General features: G+C 38.3%; 1 protein-coding gene across 2 annotated transcripts in view; it reads left to right on the forward strand.

Annotated features, from left to right (window-relative positions):
- The first annotated feature begins 8,415 nt into the window (after nucleotides 1–8,415).
- The window catches only part of tmem39b (transmembrane protein 39B), a 32,880-nt gene continuing 20,582 nt past the window's right edge, over nucleotides 8,416–20,713 (forward strand). The window contains exons 1-6 of one of the 2 annotated variants that reach the window (XM_039739484.1): nucleotides 8,416–8,589; nucleotides 16,045–16,125; nucleotides 17,444–17,617; nucleotides 18,939–19,158; nucleotides 19,330–19,413; nucleotides 19,485–19,639. In XM_039739484.1, the coding sequence (XP_039595418.1) occupies nucleotides 17,490–17,617; nucleotides 18,939–19,158; nucleotides 19,330–19,413; nucleotides 19,485–19,639 (587 nt within the window). In that variant the 5' untranslated portion in view covers nucleotides 8,416–8,589; nucleotides 16,045–16,125; nucleotides 17,444–17,489. The remainder of the gene's footprint in view (nucleotides 8,590–16,044; nucleotides 16,126–17,443; nucleotides 17,618–18,938; nucleotides 19,159–19,329; nucleotides 19,414–19,484; nucleotides 19,640–20,713) is intronic. The other variant, XM_039739485.1, reaches the window with a different exon arrangement.

The raw sequence follows: 20,713 nt of genomic DNA on the forward strand, positions 1-20,713 counted from the left end.
AAAGAGGCGTAATTCTGGGAGGATTTGGGGCGTTACATAATGCGCGTGCACGAGGGTTAGTTTTCACGCTGATCGGGATTTATGTAACGGAAGAACGTGGAAGTTGGAGTACGCACAGATTCCTGCATCTGGATTTTTCTGTGCATAAGCACATTTCGGCTTTTGTGCTTACGCCATGTTATAGTGCGAGTTCTACACACGGCGTTATACATGAGGTCCCTGGACTGCAGACTGGCCATTTCAGTACCCGGATCCTTCTCCTACGCAGCCATGATGTTGTGATTGATGCAGAATGTGGTCTGGCATTATCTTGCTGAAAAATGCAGAGTCTTCCCTGAAAGAGATGATGTCTGGATGGGAGCATATGTTGTTCTAGAACCTGAATATATTTTTCTGCATTGATGGTGCCTTTCCAGACATGCAAGCTGTCCATGCCACATGCACTCATGCAACCCTATACCATCAGAGATGCAGGCTTCTGAACTGAGCGTTGATAACAACTTGGGTTGTCCTTGTCCTCTTTGGTCTAGATGACATGGCGTCCCAGATTTCCAAAAAGAACTTTGAATCGTGACTCTGACCACAGAACAGTCTTCCATTTTAAATGATCCCTGGCCCAGTGACAACGCCTGAGCTTGTGGATCTTGCTTAGAAATGGCTTCTTCTTTGCACTGTAGAGTTTCAGCTGGCAACGGCGGATGGCACGGTGGATTGTGTTCACTGACAATGGTTTCTGGAAGTATTCCTGAGCCCATTCTGTGATTTCCTTTACAGTAGCAATCCTGTTTGTGGTGCAGTGTCGTTTAAGGGCCCGGAGATCACGGGCATCCAGTATGGTTTTACGGCCTTGACCCTTACGCACAGAGATTGTTCCAGATTCTCTGAATCTTCGGATGATGTTATGCACAGTTGATGATGATAGATGCAAAGTCTTTGCAATTTTTCGCTGGGTAACACCTTTCTGATATTGCTCCACTATCTTTCTGCGCAACTTTGTGGGAATTGGTGATCCTCTACCCATCTTGGCTTCTGAGAGACACTGCCACTCTGAGAAGCTCTTTTTATACCCAATCATGTTGCCAATTGACCTAATTAGTGTTTATTGGTCTTCCAGCTCTTCGTTATGCTCAAATTTACTTTTTCCAGCCTCTTATTGCTACTTGTCCCAACTTTTTTGGGATTTGTTGACACCGTGAAATTTTGAATCAACATATTTTTCCTTTGAAATGATACATTTACTTGGATTAAACATTTGATCTGTATTCTACGTTCTATTACAAATAAAATATTGATATTTGCCATCTCCACATCATTGCATTCAGTTTTTATTCACAATTTGTTTAGTGTCCCAACTTTTTTGGAATCTGGTTTGTATATCCAAACAAATCAAATTCTTTCTAGAGACAAATACATCACCCGAGATCTCTGCAGGAATACTCTGGGAAACTCTTAAGGCCTTCTTAAGAGGTCAGATTATCTCATATCTTTCCCACAGAAATAAATCTGAAGCCAAGAAAGTAGCAGAGATAAAAAGCTCTTGAGTCTATTTTTCTTTTTGTAAAAACTTGATTGCTTTGTATGGAGTGCAATCAAATTAATAAAAAAAAAAAGATCCTGCATCCTTTACCTGTTCTAGTTAGTAATATCTGAATGCGGGTTGTTTTACTGTTACAGATGTGTAACTAGAGTCATAGAGTTTTGCACTAATTTCACCACTTTTGGCAGTATTTTCCACTTGTCCAGAAGAGAACAGGTGAGAGCTCACTGTGATTTTCTTAGTTTGTTCTTTTGTGTGTAACTGTGAAGCAAAAATAAAGTTGTCGTTCCTTTCTGTGGTTTACTGTTTCAAAAAAAAAAAAAAAAATCGCATTAGCACAAACAAACAATAAATATTACTCGGTGAAATATTGGAACAGCGAAAAGAGATCAAATAGTGTTTGAGGATGTCTGGGGGAGAAGAGAGACAAGGCAGTGAGACAAAAGGACAGCTGCTGTACAGGCTTTTAAACATTTGAAGCACAGCATGAGATACAGATCACGCGGCAGTGCAGCAGCAGCAAGCCAGCAGCTGATAGAGCAAAGAGGAGGTTAAAAAAAATATATTTGTTACCCATTGTATCACCATTTAAAAAGGGTTTCGGAGGAGCGACCGTGTCTCCTTGGGGTGCTATAAAAGAAAGCTGTAAAAATGTCCTCGAATTTTATTATAAAAATATCAACTGATAACAGTGTAGCTAATTACTTAACAGCCTATAGGGGTTGCTAGAAGAAATACTTCACTAGTGTAAGATGCACTTGTTGTTGTTAAAAATAAAAAATAAAACAAATCTATATTGTTATTATACGTTTGCTCTGGTGTCTGTCACAAATATTTGCATAACCGGGCCATTAAAGTATGTTCCACAAATGATACTTATCCCAGAAATTTAAGAATTCTACTTTTCTTCTGAAACTTTATCTTCTTCTTGTTCTGGATTGTTATGGTGGTTGGCAGTATAAAATAAATGGTGCATTACCGCCACCTACTGAGCTGGAATGTGGAGCAGAAACTCAGGAAGTATACCCTGCCCCAACCATGGGTGGGGTGGGGAAATAAAAAAAATCCTCAAATAATATCAAAATGTCCAACATTTTTTACAATTCAAATAAGCATTTGGAGACAATAAATTGGCAACACTGTCCTAATATACTTTCTATTGTAATAACCTCCAGTCCAATAGATTTATTTTTTTCAAAAAGATGCATTATTTGCTCCTTATATGCAGATAACTTCAGTAATACTGTATATGCTTTACTGTTTCAGGAAAAAAAAATCTTTTATATATCCCTGTGTCGTGCTTGTTTATTCTGAACAGTGAATAGGTTAACCCTGTACGCCCAAGACATACTCTTGTGATTATGACTTCCTCATATTTCTATCTCCAACTTTGCTCTTTCCCACTATCTTCTGAATTTCATATATATGTGATCCTTTCTTATCTTTATCCTAGCTCTGTTGCCAAATTGACTTAATGGATTTTTTTATTAAGGCTTTTACTTCCCCTTTATGCCACTGGACTGTTACATTTATACTTTTAATGCTAAGTGACTACTCAGCCAAGTTATCAGCTACTTCATTTCCCAGAATACCCAAATGAGCAGAAACCCATAGGTAATAAACATCTATACCCAGAATCTTCAGTTTCCACAATTAATGCTTTATGTTTAGTAATATATCTGGCCTACATTTGCAACTTACTGACTTAATACTTGATAGACTAGATATTGAATAAGAGGAGACCTCTTCTACCCATCCCAATGCAATAAGTATTTGCCACCATCTCTGAGGTAAATACTAACAAGTTATTTGACAATGTTTTCCTAATGTTAATTTGAAACATGGGAACATACACTGAAGCTCCTGCATAACCAGTCACTGAATCTTTTGAACCACCTGTATAAATTTGTAAGAATCCAAAATGTTACTTTTCCATACTTACTAACAATTTGCAAAACTGAATTACATTCTGTTTTGTCTTTTATTTTCTCCTCAATTCTCAAATCCACCCTAGGCAATGGGAAACAAACCGCGGAACAGCTGAAATAAGGACACATATATGACAAAGGTCATATTTAAATACTCCAGGATTTTTTGCCAGTTCATTTCCCAACCATCCAAAGCTGACTATCTTATTACTATGGTATTCTCAACAGTCTTTCGGTTTTGTTGATAGTGGATGTCTGCTTTAGTGCTCCCTCATGTTAGTCCAGTAGACCACTGCCAATTGCACTCTGCATAAATACAAAGGTTATCTCCTTCATCCATCCATCCATTATCCAACCCGCTATATCCTAAAACAGGGTCACAGGGGTCTATTGGAGCCAATCCCAGCCAACACAGGGCGCAAGGCAGGAACAAACCCCGGGCAGGGCGCCAGCCCACCATAGGGCGCATACACACACACACTAGGGACAATTTAGGATCACCAATACACCAGAGCACCTGGAGGAAACCCACGCAGAAACAGGGAGAATATGCAAACTCCACACAGGGCGGACCCAGGAAGCAAACCAGGTCTCCTTACTGAGAGGCAGCAGCGCTACCACTGTGCCACCATGCCGCCCCATATCTCCTTCATTTCTGCGAATATTACTGATACTGCAGAGGACTTCATAACACCCCTGCATATTCTCAGTGCCTGGACTTGTATTTTATCAAGGGATTTTAAATCTGCCTGTGATGCTGACCCATATGCAATGAATCCGTAATCAAGTATAGATCTCATAGTTGCAATATACAGCAATTTAATGTACTTCCTATTCGCTCCCCAATTACACCCAACTAAACACCTGAAAACATTAATGGCTTTCTTACATTTTTCTATTATTTTATTCACATCTATCTTCCATGTTAATTTTTTGTCCATCCTCATCCCTGAGAATTTCATCACCAATTCCTGCTTAAGTGATTCACCATACAGCCTCAAATCTACTGAAGGAATAATGTATCTTTTAGGAAAAAAAAACAAATTGACCTTCTTACTGAAAATCTAAACTCCCACTGATGACCCCATTCTTCTACTTGCTTAATGGCATCCTGCATTTTCTTTACCATATATTTTGTGTTCTTATTTCTTTCCCATAATTGCACCATCATCTGCATACAACAATTTTGAAATATTTGAACTAATACTACCAAAGACATCATTAATCATAATATTAAAACAAGACAGGACTACATACGTTCCCTTGTTTCCTTCTTTCAAAAACGATATCCAATCCTTACCTTTACCTTCCTTTCATCTAGAAAATCTCTAATCCAATGAAACATTCTTGCACCTATTCCTATCTTTTCTAGTTTGATTAATACTCCTTTTGCCCATAACATATCATATGCTTTCTCTATATCAAAGAAAACTGCTATCACAAACGCTTTATTAACTTGAGCTTTATGAATATCTGATTTCAGACACAATGTTGCGTCCACTGCTATTCTCCCTTTTTGAAAACCTGCTTGATGTAGAACTATTTTACAGGACTTTCCAAAAAAGAATTTAACCTTGCAATTATCATTCATTCCATTATCTTACATACATGAGATGTCAGTGAGATGGGTCTGTAACTGAATGGATTTGACTGATGCTTATTAGGTTTTAATATAGAAATGACAACAGCTAGCTTTCCTGATGAGGGGAGGTTCCCTTCTTCCCATATTCTATTAAATAATTCCAAAATTAATAGAAGATTAGATTGTGATAAATGAGAAAACATATTACAACATATGTCGTCTCCCCGGATGATGACTGTCTTGCACTATTAATTGCTGATTTAAGCTCTAGTAATATAAATTTAGCATCCAAACCAGAGCCATCCAATTCTTTTTTCTGATCAACATGTAGATTGCACACTAGAACTGCTTCTCTGAGAAACATTTGTTTTTTACTTAAATGTACTGAACTGTGTATCTTGACAAAAGTTTTTGCTAAAAATTCTGCTTTTTCAATGTCAGTTACTGCCACATATTCTCCCTCAACCAGAACCGGTTGGAATTAGTTTTACTAGCTTCTCCTATCTTCCATATCATGTTCTATATTTCTTCTACCTGAATCTCGTTTCTAATACTGTCACAGTATTTTCTCCACTTAAATATCATTGCCTTACTTTCCTGAATGCCTTATTTCTCTCTTTTACTGCCATTTTACACTTACCAGTCCACCACGGGGCTATTTTCCTCCTGTTGCTACCTTTGGATTTGGGAATTGCTTCTTTAGCTGTTAATTTAATTGCATCACATAAAACATCCTAACTTAACTTGTAACGGTTGTAATGTGTATGTTGTCACAGACGGCTGGGGTTCTTACCCAGCCGGGATGCCTAGAAGGTCCGGAAGGTGGCAGTAAAAGCTTCCGGGTCAGGAGGACACAACCACCCTGGAGCAGGAGAGGACCACAGGAGAGGAGGAGAGACTTTCCAACTCGTTTGGACCCGTCGCCACCGCCAGGGGGTGCCTTAAGCCTCCTAGAACCCGGGAGAATATTACTTCCGCCACACTTGACAAGATGGCGGAGGAACCGGCCAGGGACGCCCGGTGTGCTTCCGGGGCAAAGAGCAGCAATTCTGCTACACCAGGAAGTGCTGCTGGAAGATCGTCATCAGCCACCTGGAGCACATCCAGGTGGGAATAAAAGGCGCCGCCTCCCAGTAATCTGGGAGCTAGAGTTGGGAGTGGGAGCAGGACGAAGCTCCCAGGAGGAGATTGGCAGCTAAAAGACTGACATTAAGAAGGTTTATTGGGGAGATTAATTGCTGTGTGCATTGTGTGGTGTTTGGGGCTTTATTCTTGTGTATAATAAACGTGTGTCTTTTTATAAAGATGTGGTCTCAGACTGGTGGTGTCCGGGCAAGTCTCACAATGTATATGGTGTCATTGGCAGTTTACACCTGCCCCTGGCCCAGATAAGGGTGGAATGGCTGGATCTGTAATGCTGGCCAATTGTTCAGTGGAAAAGGAGCACCTGATTCAGAGGGCCAACTAAACTGTGAGGGGAAGAGCTAGCCATACTTAAAGCTGTGGTGGGAGAAAGGTAAAGAGAAGGGAGGAGAGTGCCAGAGCAGAAACAGAAGTCAATCACCAAAAAAAGTAAGAGGGAACGCTGCACTACTTGCTGGAAAAAATAAGTTAAACCAAGGTTCATTTCTGAGAGAATCTTTTTCCTTTTCTTCTGGATGTGGTGAAGTTATTAAGGAGAGAACCTTATGGGCCTGTGTATTATTACGCTTCTCTGGAACATAAGGTACGGCTTGGCACATCCTTCACAATAATGAGCTATCACTGCCCTATTTTTATCTGTGCTACTACCACACCACATTGTACTATGAGCATTGACTTCCCCACACTATATATTCTTATTTTTCTTACTTCCACCCACTTCTTCCAATACTTCATGTGTTAATTTTCCACAGGATTTATAATAAATTATTTGAATTATATTGTTTCTTTCCCATATTTCGACTGTAACTGACTCATTGCCCACCCCAACTTCCAAAACTCTATTTCAACATCAACATTTATTTATATAGCACATTTTCATACAAAAAATGTAGCTCAAAGTGCTTTACATAATGAAGAATAGAAAAATAAAAGACACAGTAAGAAAATAAAATAAGTCAACATTAATTAACATAGAATAAGAGTAAGGTCCAATGGCCAGGAAGGACAGAAAAAAAACAAAACAAAAAACTCCAGATGGCTGGAGAAAGAAATAAAATCTGCAGGGATTCCAGACCATTTCTATTTCCTATCCCATTTCTAAAAAATGTGGCTACTATCTTACATCAATATGTCCTCATATAGTAAAGCATAAAAGAAATTTCAAAAACGTTTTCTGTATATATATTATATCAGTTTTGTTTTTGATAACCCATCAACTGATTTCTTAAAATTCATGTCCATTTGCTAACACACTTCTTGCATTCCATTGCACTGCTAAAATTACCATTACCAATCCTATTTTGTTGTCTAGGTACCTTTTCCCTCCTCCCCGTAAAACATCATTAATAATGCCTACGGTTAAGTCCTTTACTTCTAGATATTTTTCCACAGCTTTTAAAATTATCTTAATTTTCTCTGTTCTATTTAACTTATGCTGTACAATTTGCCACATCTACTATTAAAGAAACAAACTTCACTTTTTCTACAATTAATGTATCCTTTGTTATAAAAACTATGGACTTTATTAATAATTTCAGATTTGTCAGTACTTTTAACATTACTCTATCCCTTAGAAACACTATTCTATACTCTCTGAAGACATTTAGCATATGATATATGAGCATTTCTTCCAGCAGCTTTTTCACACTGATTAATCTTTACAAAACACTAACTGTGATTCGTATCTTAAAGGTGTAGCTCCCTCAACACCCTCTAACGCTTTCTTTAAATCTTTCGCAAATTTTTCGGATTAATATCAGAAACAACACAAATTCAAAATTTGACAATTCTATAAACTCTTACTTTCTTCTTTTGTTTAAGTCCTGCCTACTGTCCTCACCACTAAATGATGCATGACTACACTCTATTGTTCTGTTATTTGTCTTGTTCCAAACAGTCTGCCATTCTCATTCCTTCAAACACCTTTTCTTCATCCTCGTCACTTCCTTCTATTTTCACTCCAAGCAGCCACAGCTCAGCACAGCCTCTTCCCGCACTTCTCCGGAAGAGCAGCCTTCAGTGCAAGTTAACCGAGTGGCTTATGCCGCCTGCGTGTATCTGTCTGTCTGTCGGTCTGTCTGCCCTTTCTTTCTTTCTTTCTTTCTTTTTTTTTTTCTCTCTCTCTCTCTCTCTCTCTCTTCCGACTCGAGCAAGGCGGTTTTTATTCCCGTTAAATACTCTATGTCTTTAAGAGCCGACCCGCCCCCTATTTTTACGTCACTTGTCTTGAGTTTTTCTCCCATTTCCTGCTAACCGCTTTGAGCGGATGGGGCTCCAGCAAGCCTCAACATCCGAGCCCCGATAGGACAGCGCCTAGCTGGACGTCACTCAGCATCGGTCGGTCATCGTGTTTACAGTGTGCAGCCACACTTAGCCAGGAAATACGCTTGGAGGTGCCGGTAAGTTGCACGGAGATAAGGAGATCCGCACTGCTAGGCCTAGAAGGCTATATGCTATAAAAAGATGCTTCTTAAAGAACAGCATCATGTGGCTGAGATGGGATGTGGTAATGATGGAAGAATAGATGGGCAGCGAAGCCTGAGAAGTGGGCAACGGGGTTAAAGTCCGAAAACCAATTGGGGAATATAAATATATACATACATGATCACTAGGACGAATGCCTTGATTATATCTGAGATTTAAAAATGACCTGCATCTGCCCAAAGCGCGTGTATCTGCCAAATCAGGGACGGAACTTGTAACGACACGAATTAGCGATCACACATCAAAGTTGCCGTTTGATAATTTCAACCTTGTTGCAGCTAGTAAATGTGGATGACTTACACCGGTGTCATGAAGGTCTTTGCAAGGTTTAAGGAAAAAACTGATGCGCTACTGTAATAAGACACATCGTTAACGGCTCTAGTCAATCAACGTCATGCCGCCTGTCACAGATGGGCGGGATATAGTGCTGTTTTTAAGCAAATCAACTTACAAATACGACGCAAATTTCCCAAATAGTATGGGTAATGTAGGCACTGCAAGGGCACTGTCGTTTTTGTCATTTTATATTTGCATGGAGCCAAACTGACCGCGTGCAGATTCCCAGCAGGAGGGACTCACAATGGAGCAGACGCGCGCAAGGCAGCCGTAGAATGCAGTCCTTTACGGGCCTGCCGATATGTCTGGCACTATGTCAGCCAACTGCCCCTCTTGAGCTGTAACGTTTATGTTTTTCTGTAATCAAATAAGGAAATAGAGAAGTACGTTTTACCAACATATATCGCTAAAAACAAAATAACCGGTTATCTGTATTTGGGGTTACATAGCTTAATTGCAGTGACGTTCATGGCTGGAACCCAAAAGAGTAGCATATTCACTATTCAGTTGGCAGCATACATAGGCAAGGCACATATTTGGCTAAGAACGTTACATTTATAGAGGCGAGAGAGGAGTGAGCGTATTTGCTCTGCATCCTCCATGTGTTCTAAGTTTGCCGTTGCAATTCCACAATTAATACTCATTTAATACAAATGAAAGTATTGAGTGGGATACTAAAAAACGGATTTCAATTTTGACCTTAATTGAAATATGTAGTTGTTTAATTCTGATGCTTTAATTAGTTTTAATAAGACTGTTCAACAAAAGGATAACAAGAAAAACAAAAGAATATTTTAAGGTCAAAATGTAGTTTTTAAAGATTGGATTTATTTTTCTTAGTCTGATCCCATTTTTTTTAATTGAAAACCGTTTCTGGTCATATCTTTATTTGTAAATGAAGTCCATGCGCCTGTCCTTCTCCACGAAAATCACCGTCACTTTCTTGTAAAAGTAATCCTTATTTTCCTTTAGTTTTAAAAATCTTAATCTTCCATTTTGGCATTCAGTCGGAACAAAACATAAAAATAAAGGGACGCTACAGTGCACTTGACCTTCTGATATCTGATAACTTTTTGGCGTCTAAAACCTCTGCATAGAAGAACATCAGCAACAAGCACCTGTTTGCCTCACATCCACCCCCTTCTGTGCGGCATGGTACTGTCTGCCTGGCCTTGTGCCTTTTCACTGCGGTTTTATGTCCGATCTGCAAGACTAAATATGTCACACACATTCATTAAAGATATTAGCCAGACTGTGGAATGTCAGGGTGTATAATAAACGTGTCTGCAAACGTTATATTGGCGACTACAGGAACGCGTCAATTGCATGCATCAACCCAGGGTGTGAGGAATAGTGCAGTCCAAGGTGAGGTGAGGCTCATCTCTGCTGCACCTTGCGTTTCTCCCCTGGATTTGTACAGGAAATGGCGCCAATTCAGCGGTTTTGACTGTGAAAATAATCAAATTGATCGGAATCATACAAAAAACACATTTGTAGCACAGACCAGTGGACACATTTATTTTATGTTATCATCAGTTATTTTACTTTTCATGATGAGATCCTCACCTGACTCCCTTGACCGCATGTCCCTGCTCAATTTCTGGCTAAATGAAATAGTAGACTATGGAAAGATGCCATGGCATGCTTTCAACCAACCATTTTCTAACTCACGTTATTCGTTATTGGCACATATTCAAACTGTATTAATTAAATGCAGATGCATGCTTTCAAAAAGAAGCACTCATATATTTTTCAAAAGTATTTAGGTTTAATAATTATTTATTTTGTAAGCAGATACTTTTCATATTAAATGTTTGAGATATCTAAATGAGTAATTGCCCAAAATCAACACCTACTCATTCCCAAATGTCATCAAAACAAGTTTTGAATGGCTTCAATGTACAACCATTTACCATCCTGCTAATTTGGTGTATTGTTGTTGTTGTATAGTTCAAGAAAAACCTTTCTTCGTTTATACTTGATACATCGAGCTGTAATTTCCCAGGAAAAAGTGTTTTTTTGGGGTTTTTTTTTCACCAAAACGCAACATGTGCATTATAAGTTTTCTTTAAGTTCAGGTTAAAGTTCAAGTTTATTATCGTAGGTACATAGCACAGTGAAATTCTTACTTGTATTTGTACATATCCACATATCCAATGATTAAAACACTAAGAAGGATGTACTTAAAACAAAAATAGTGGGCAAACATACTGCAAAACATAGCCTGGAATCACAAACAAAAGAGAAAACAACTTAGGAAATGCACACGAAACAATGTCACAAACAAGATGTTGTGCAGTTCCACAAAAGGATAATACTGTTTGCACAAGAACTTATTTTTAATTGTCCACTTGCTCTCCTGCGGTGGGTTGGCACCCTGCCCAGGATTGGTTCCTGCCTTGTGCCCTGTGTTGGCTGGGATTGGCTCCAGCAGACCCCCGTGACCCTGTGTTCGGATTCAGCGGGTTAGAAAATGGATGGATGGACACTTGCTCTATATTGAAATGCTGCTCAAAAAAAAAAATTACAGCACAGCTTTAACAAATTAACAGCCTCAATTTATCACCTCCTATATGGCAACTAATACAATAATTGACAATCAATAACTTTATAAAATTAAATTAATCACTTGGGTAACACCGTCAACAGTGAAATCTCACACTTTTCATCAGTGCTGTGGAGTTGGTACCCAAAACCTTTGACGCTGACCCCCAACTCTTCAATTTATGGTTTCAACTTCGACTCTTCCATTTGTAATGTATGCCAATACGCAGTACCATTCCAAAGTTTGGGGTCACCCAGAAATTTCATCCATCCATCCATCCATCCTCTTCCGCTTATCCAAGGTCTGGTCGCGGGGGCAGCAGCTTCAGCAGAGAGGCCCAGACTTCCCTCTCCTCGGCCACTTCTTCTAGCTCTTCCGAGAGAATCCCAAGGCATTCCCAGGGCAGCTGGGAGAAATAGTCCCTCCAGCGTGTCCTGGGTCTTCCCCAGGGCCTCCTCCCGGTTGGACTTGCCTGGAACACCTCACCAGGGAGGCATCCCCTCCCAGATGACTGAGCTTTTCACCCTATCTTTAAGGGAAAGACCAGACACCCTGCGGAGGAAACTCATTTCAGCCACTTGTATTCGCGACCTCGTTCTTTCGGTCACTACCCATAGTTCATGACCATAGGTGAGGGTAGGAACGTAGATTGACTGGTAAATTGAGAGCTTTACCGTACGGCTCAGCTCCTTTTTTACTACGACAGACCTATCCAGAGCCTGCATCACTGCAGACGCCGCACCGATCCACCTGTCGATCTCACACTCCATTCTTCCCTCACTCGTGAACAAGGCTCCATGATACTTGAAATCCTCCACTTGGGGCAGGATTTCTCTCCCAACCCTGAGAGGGCATTCCACTCTTTTCTGGCTGAGGACCATGGTCTCGGATTGGAGGTGCTGATTCCCATCCCAGCCGCTTCACACTCAGCTGCGAACCGATTCAGAGAGAGCTGAAGATCACAGCCTGATGAAGCAAACAGGACAACATCATCTGCAAAAAGCAGTGACCCAATCCTGAGTCCACCAAACCGGACCCCCTCAACACCCTGGCTGTGCCTAGAAATTCTGTCCATAAAAGTTATGAACAGAATCGGTGACAAAGGGCAGCCAGAAATGTTCATGTTTTTAATAGAAATTCATACTTTTTTATCAATATACTGCTAAATTGATTTAAAATTGTTGCCAAGGCATTGTAAGTGTGTATAATGGCTATTGCTGCCTGAAATGACTGATTCTTAATTTATTATTCATATGTAGCTGCAAAGCTCCATTTTCATGAGCAATGCCTTCAGTGTCCCAATGGTAAACTCCCTTTATTTAATCTTAATTAATCATGTTTACATGCTGAATGGTTATTAGAAAAACCTTCGTAATTACATTAGCCCCACTGAAACCTGTTATCCTGTTCAATTGTGTTACAAGGTAGTGGCATTCCTAAAGTTCAGTTCTAGATTCACAAATGCCCAAAATGAATCAACCTTCTCAAGAAACATGTCAGACTTTGGTTTTTTGAAGGCTATTATATGTAACAGATTGCTAAGAAATTGCAGGTTTCTTACAAAATTGTCTGTTAAACTCTTGAGAGAAGAGAACAAACTGGATCAAACCAGGACAGAAAAATAAAAGGGTGGTCTAGATGGGCAATTCCATACTCTGAGAAACAAAAACACCTTTTGGGTCCTGGGTTGTCTTCTTCACAAAATACACACCAAATATATTTATATAATATAGATCAGTGTCATTTGCAAAACAGAAAAGATGACTCTGGGATGCAGAGCCTAATACACTTTTCCAGTTATCTTTTGTCCAATGTCTGTATTCTTTTTTCCCATTTTAACCTTTTTTTCTTATTTGCCAGTTTCACATCATTATTTCTTTGAAACTTTGCCTCTAAGGCCAATATCCCTTAAACATCTTTAGTTAGTTGGTTATATTTTGTAAAACGATGGTACTAAACATCTTGGGACCTCAACAGTGCAGTGTACTTCGTTCACGCTGTTGTTAAGTACTTGTCAGCCATTGCTAAGCATCATTTTTCATTAGAACATCAGAACAATGTAGACAAGAACAGGCCATTCAGCCCAACAAAGCTTGTCATTCCTATCCACTTATTTCTTCCAAAAAAAAAACATCAAGTCGAGTTTTAAAAGTCACTAAAGTCTTACTGTCTACCACACTACTTGGTAGCTTATTCCCAATGTCTAAAAAAAAAAAAAACTTCCTGATGTTTGTGCAAAATTTGCCCTTAACAAGTTTCTAACTTTGTCCATGTGTTTTTCCATCCATCCATCCATCCAACCCACTATATTCTAACTACAGTGTCACAGGGAGGTGTTTTTGATGAACTTATTTTAAAATAACAGTCTTGATCCACTATACTAATTCCCTTCATAATTTTAAACACTTCAATCATATCACCTCTTAATCTTCTTTTGCTTAAACTGTATATAAGCTCAGCTCTTTTAATCTTTCCTCATAATTCAACCCCTGTAGCCCTGGAATCAACCTAGTCGCTCATCTCTGGACCTTTTCTAGTGCTGCAATGTCCTTTTTTTGTAGCCAGGAGACCCAAAACTGCACACAGTACTCCAGATGAGGCCTCACCAGTGCATTATAAAGGTTGAGCATAACCTCCTTGGACTTGTACTCCATACATGGTGCTCTATAACCAAACATTCTGCTAGCCTTCTTAATAGCTTCTGAACAGTGTCGGAAAGTCGATAGTTTAGAGCCAACTATGACTCTTAGTTCCTTAGTTCCTTACAAATCCTTCTCATAAGGTGTACTCTCAATTGTGTATTCAAACCTAACATTTTTACTTCCTATGTGTAATACTTTACAGTTACTGACATTACATTTCATCTGCCATAAATCTGCCCAAGCCTGTATGCTATCCATGTCCTTCTGTAATGATATAATGGATTCCAGATTATCTGCTAATCCACCTATCTTGGTCTCATTAGCAAACTTAAACAGCTTGTTACTTGTATTCCTATCTAAATCATTTATATATATTAAAAATAGTAGCGGCCCTAGCACTGACCCTTCTAGGCATTTATCCAATCCACCACTCTTAACATCAGCCAATTCTGATGAGGTTCCTCTCACCATCACCCTCTACTTCTTGTGTCTGAGCCTTCTGCACCCACCTAAAAACATCACGCTGAACTCCCACTTCTTTTAGTTTGATGCCCAACCTCCCATGTGGCACCTTATCAAATGCTTTCTGAAAGTCAAGATAAATAATATCATATGCTCCACTTTGATTGTATCCTTTTGTTGCCTCCTCAAAGAATTCCAACATGCTGTTAAAACATGACCTCCCTCTGCTGAACCCATGCTGGCTGTTCAGAATAACTCCTGTCCTTGCCAGGTGTTCCTCAATCTTATCCTTAATAATTCCTTCCATTAATTTTCCTGTGATGCATGTTAAGCTTACTGCCCTATAGTTGCTTGGATCAGCCCTGCCACCCTTTTTACATAATGGGATGATATTTGCCATTTTCCAGTCTTTTGGAATTTATCCAGTGTGCAGTGACCACCTAAAAATATGTGTCAAGGGTTTATATATGTACTCACAAGCCTCCTTAAGAACTTGAGGGTAAATATTATCTGGTCCTGGTGATTTGTTTGATTTCAGCCTGTTTAATCTGAGCAGTACTTCTCCCTCTACAATTTCCAGATCCTTCAGTACATTTTTAGTAGTCCCATTTACCTCTGGGAGTTATCCACTTGCTCACTTGTGAACACCTCAGAAAAATATAAGTTATGGGCATACGCTATTTCATTGTCACTATCTTTTAATTCTCCTTTACTATTTCCGATGCACTTGACCTCCTCCTTGACTGTTCTTTTACTACTAAAATGCTGAAAGAATCTCTTAGGGCCTTCTTTTGCCTTATCTGCTATATTCCTCTCCAACTGTCTTTTAGTCTTCTTGATATACTTCTTAATGGTTGCCCTCATGTTCTCATACATTGCAATGAAAATAATGTTTTTATCAGTTTAACAAGGAAGAATTTACTTCTATGGCAGCATTTGCTTTAAAACAGAAAGTACAATCCTCTTACACCTGTAGAGCACATAGGGTATCTTTAAAATCCCCCCATGAAATTAATCTTTTTTTCCAAAGCCTTTATTCCACTCCAGGCTTTTTGCACTTCCTCCCTTTCTACTTGCAGATTCCAATCAAAAGCTTCTTTTGCTTTTTTATTTGTTACTCTAGGGATTTATCCAATCCACCTTCACTTATGCATCCTTATAAGAATCAAGATGTGTTTTTTGCTAGCTTTTCTTAACAATTCTGAATTAGTAATTGTTTTTGGGAACAATATGTCTAAGATTTCATATAAGCATTTTTTTCTGTTTGCTGTTATTTTGATGTATTTTCAAGTTTCATAACCATAAATATTATGCTCATTACATTAGTATTAAACTGAATTTTTGTCGCTAAGGTTAATTGTAATGATTTCCATATCTTGTTCAAGGTTCTGAAGGCTTGGTTGGTCATTTTGATTATTTTTCAGAATATCTACTGATTTACCATTTTTGGTAACAGAGCTGCTAAGGTAAAAAAAAATCGTCCTCTTCTTTCTTTTCCTTGGATATGCTATGTTGCCTGATTGTTGATATCACTATCCATAGTCTTAGTCTTTTCAAGTCCAATTTTTCTAGCTTTTTCTTCAAATCAGGCTAGTTTAATGCACATATCATTGTATGATGGAGCTGTAAAATATAGTCCAGATTGTGTAACATATGTATTATTTTACCACTGCTTAAAAGATGTCACTTTACTCGTCACTTAATCAAAAGCAACTGAGAACAGAATTTTTTTCCTGTGTGACATTCAGCAAGAACCATTAATGTGTAGAGACTTGATAATTCTAGTGACTTTGTCCAGAATTCCAATATTCTTTATTGTATTCCATTGTAAACTATCATATTTATTGTAAACTATCAAAATTTTGGAACAGTCTTGTGTTTATTAAATGAGCAAGTTCTCTGCACTTCATACACTTGCTCTGTTTACCCTTCCTAGGTAGCAACGCTTTTAAGGAAGGATGTAAAAGCTCTGTTGTTCACAGAGATGGGTTTTAGTCATTATTTGGTCGGATGTAGACTTGTCACTGGCCATTGATGTGATAGGAGTTGTTGATATAGTAGGACTGGTGTGGGGAGATTGATTATTGGAAGAAGGTGGCAGTGGGAGGGAAAATCTATGAAAAGAAAAGTAATAGCTGTGACTCCATCAAAAGGAAAATGAAAGAATACAAAATATCTAATATGAACAGAGACGGAGACTTTATCTTTGTAGACCTTAATAAGTACCAGTTGATCTTCTAAAAATTTGGGTAAGGTTTTTCTGTGCTTTTTTGCTGTTCTCTACAATAATTATGTCAAACAGAAGTGTTTTTATTTACAATACTTAGAAGATTACATTTCTTTTTCTGTGTATGATTTAGATGCTCTTTGTTTTTATTATACAGTATATGTTGTTATTATTAGTGATTTTTCTCCCTTTTAATTTTATCATATGTACTCTTCTACAAAATAATTGTGGTCTGATAGCTTTCTTTTTTATCATATTTTTCTTCTTACTGAAGGTATTTATTATGTGTATAATGCCTGCTCGGTTTTTTTCATCCACAGGTCTTGATTCCTTAGTTAACACGGTGTCCAGTTTTGTTACTAATATTTTGCATTTATTTATTCAGTGGTTATAGGACATCTTTACTCAGGATTGGCCAATTACACCTTTTATGATCATAAACATTTTAATAATAATAATTAGATTCAAATTATTATTATTTAATTAGTTATTTTCAGGACCCTTTGTGACATTTCTGATCTTGGTATTTATTATACTGTTTCTGTTTATTTACTTAGATTGGAGGGCAAACTTTGATCACTTAAGTATCTTTGTTTTGCTGGAATGGCTGGGGGAAGAAGAGGATCCAGCAAGACATCATATTGCCGATCCCCCCTAAGTGAAAATGGCTCAGTGACCAATTCTAACCATACTTCTGGTTCACCATTGAGTGGGGTGAGGTCACGCACAAGGTGAGATTTCTGCCACATGGTAAAGGAATAATTTTTTATTGTTACTCTTTTTAAGGTTGACTGTTCCTAGCAAAATGTAGTTATTGTATTTAATTGTTAAAACCATCCTAATATAAATTTGGTATCCAATTATGAACAACAGACAAATGCACACCATGGTAACAGTTTCTATTCAGTACATGCTATAGAGCATTAAAATATTAGTGTGATTATATTTGCTTCAATAACTCAATTATTCACAGAAACCTGATTTCTAAAATGCTATGTAAACCCCTATTCAGATTAGGAAAATTGGGTTATTGGCCTCTGAGAAACCTGATTAACAGAGATAGATTTCTTCATGAATAATCAGATTATGTAGCCATGTAAACCCTTAACCAGGATACTGTTAAAGATTTTGTAGTCTGCATATATTTGTTGGATTCTGTAAGCTTACACCTGTTTTTGCTTGGTACACATTGTCAGCAGCCATGTGTAGCAGAGTCCACAAAATACATTTCCAGTGGCAAATGTTTGGGCAATTGCATTATTCCTTCTTTTGTCTGAAACAATCTGTCTCAATAATTCAGCAATCGCTATAACTGAATGTACAGTCAAAACTCAGCAACACAACCTCGAGAGCAGTTGGATAGGTAACATGCATTAAGTAGTCCAATTACTTTTTAAAATAACGAGTAACCTAACGCAATACTTACTTTTTGAAGTAAAAACACCTGCATCATTATTACTTCAGTATCACTGGGTGTAAGACAAGAAGCACACATACTGATCCTTTCCAGGGCTCAATCATACATCCACGCAGAAAGGAGTTTTCTGAATGCAATCAGGTAACAGATGTCTAAATAAATTGTCAATTTAATTAAACATATTTATAAACCACAACAAAAATATCACAGACATCATGCTTATTTTTTAATTCATGGTATCTCTTTTTTGCACAGTTTAATAACATCACAGCATTTTGAAAAAGGAGAAATCCAGAGGATTACTTGCGCATGTAAACACAGATTATTAAGAAACCTGGTTTCTATTAATCTGAATATGTGTGTGTGCGCATTTAAACACACTATATGTTAATAGTTTGGAAGTGATGAATAGGTTTTCCATATAGAATTAAGATATATTAACCCTGACTCTTGTTGTCATTTTTGCATAACTTTTTTCACTAGCTGGAGTAACACAGTTTTTTACGTTTTTTGGTAAACCACTGATAGCTTCAAAAATTTGCTTTAAAATAATAGCAGTTCTAAAAAATCTTGGATAACATTTTCCATTAGAACAGTTCTTTAATATTATGCTTGTACCTTTATTTTCTTGTCAGGAGTGGCTCGGGCACTGGTATGTCTAGCCCACCCTTGGCGGCACAGACTGTGGTTCCCCTTAAGCACTGCAAGATTCCAGAATTGCCAGTGGACAGGAATGTACTCTTTGAGCTGAACTTATTCTTCTGTCATCTTATTGCACTCTTTGTCCACTACATTAACATCTACCGGACAGTTTGGTGGTACCCACCCAACCATCCACCTTCTCATACCACCCTAGTATGGATTCTCAGTGGTTTTATCTCTTACTCATGAGGGCTATATACAGTTGTTTCTGTTATTTGTGCTGTGTGTGTGTGTGTGTGTGTGCACGTGCGTGTGTGTTTATTCTGTTTAGTTCAGTTGTACCTCTTAGTTTCATTTCTTGAGACACCTTCTTTTTTTTAATAGAATTTTCACCTCATTGACTACAATTTGCTGCTGTTCACAGTCATCATGCTAGCACGAAGACTAATTGCTGCCATGGTCAAAGAGGTAGTATGTTTACATTTGTCTACTGTTTACATGTAATTCCTGGTCTAAAGTTACTTTGTTTGCTTTCCCAGGCATCAAAAACTGACAAACTCTCCTTCCCATACTCCCTGTTTTTGATGATAGCTCGATTTGCAATCCTGACTGGAGCAGGGTGGAGTCTGTGCCGGTCAATGATTCATTTATTTCGGACATATTCCATCTTTAATCTGCTGTTTCTTTGTTACCCGTATGTAGCTTTTTAATTAATATTTCTTTCAAAGTTTTTAAAGCACATGTTCAAAATTGTTTTCAACAGCTGTGTACTAGCAGTAGAAGAACATTCCTTTCTCTCACTCTTTCTCTTTACCCAGTAGCCACATTATCTTTCTGCCAGTTTACCCTGCAAACTCCAAGAGGGCCTATAAAACCTAGGGATTTCTTTATACTATACCTCATTCTGGGTCTCTCTGAGATCACCATCTAGAAATCCTAGTTTTTGCTCACTTAATGAGTCTCAATGTTTATTCAAAGGGACAGATTATATCAGATTGACAGATTGATTGACAATGGCACCCTTCAAGGCAGGGCTTCAGGTACAACTCCTGGTCTTAGCACAAATCATTATAAAGAGTGTCATTTACAAATGTAAAAGAAGTAAGATGGAGAGCAATATTCTGGTAGCAGTTTGATTGGTAGCAAGTTGATTAATCGCGAATTGAATTGTGTGTGTTTGGTAAGACAAGACGTCAGATGCACATACTGACAATTGCATCCATGCCATGCCTTCAGGGTATTTGTACATTTTTTAGATGCTTCCATCATAAAGTGGGAGAGGAAAATAGTTAATGGCTTTTTGTAAAAAGAGACAACATAAACAGAAAAAAGTTGAGGCACCACAGGTGTACCATTTAATGACCTGGTTTGGTTGCATAGGAAAATAAGATTCTTGAAATGGCATCAGAATGACTTAGGTTTTGTCTCATTAGAACAGAGAGGTCCTATCTTCCTGAGCCTGTGCTCTGGATTGGTGGAGGTCTGTTTATCAAGTGACTTTATACAGAGAGGCAGAAGTGGAAGGGTGAAAGTGACATCAGGATTCCTCTGAATTGTTCTTTTCCATTTTAGGCCAAACGGTTATTTGCTGTGTTAACATCCAAATCCTACCCTGTAACAGATGATGTCCCAAACCCCAAATGACACACCCCAAGCTCATGTGTTTGAAACTTTCCTCATGGGCTCCTTTCAGTTTTGATCCAGCGTTGTTAATTTCATGTTTTCCTACATTCGTCAGACAATAATCTGACTCAACCGCAACAAACAA

This window comes from Polypterus senegalus, chromosome 17 (assembly GCF_016835505.1).
Source record: "Polypterus senegalus isolate Bchr_013 chromosome 17, ASM1683550v1, whole genome shotgun sequence".
NCBI classification, from domain to species: domain Eukaryota; kingdom Metazoa; phylum Chordata; class Cladistia; order Polypteriformes; family Polypteridae; genus Polypterus; species Polypterus senegalus.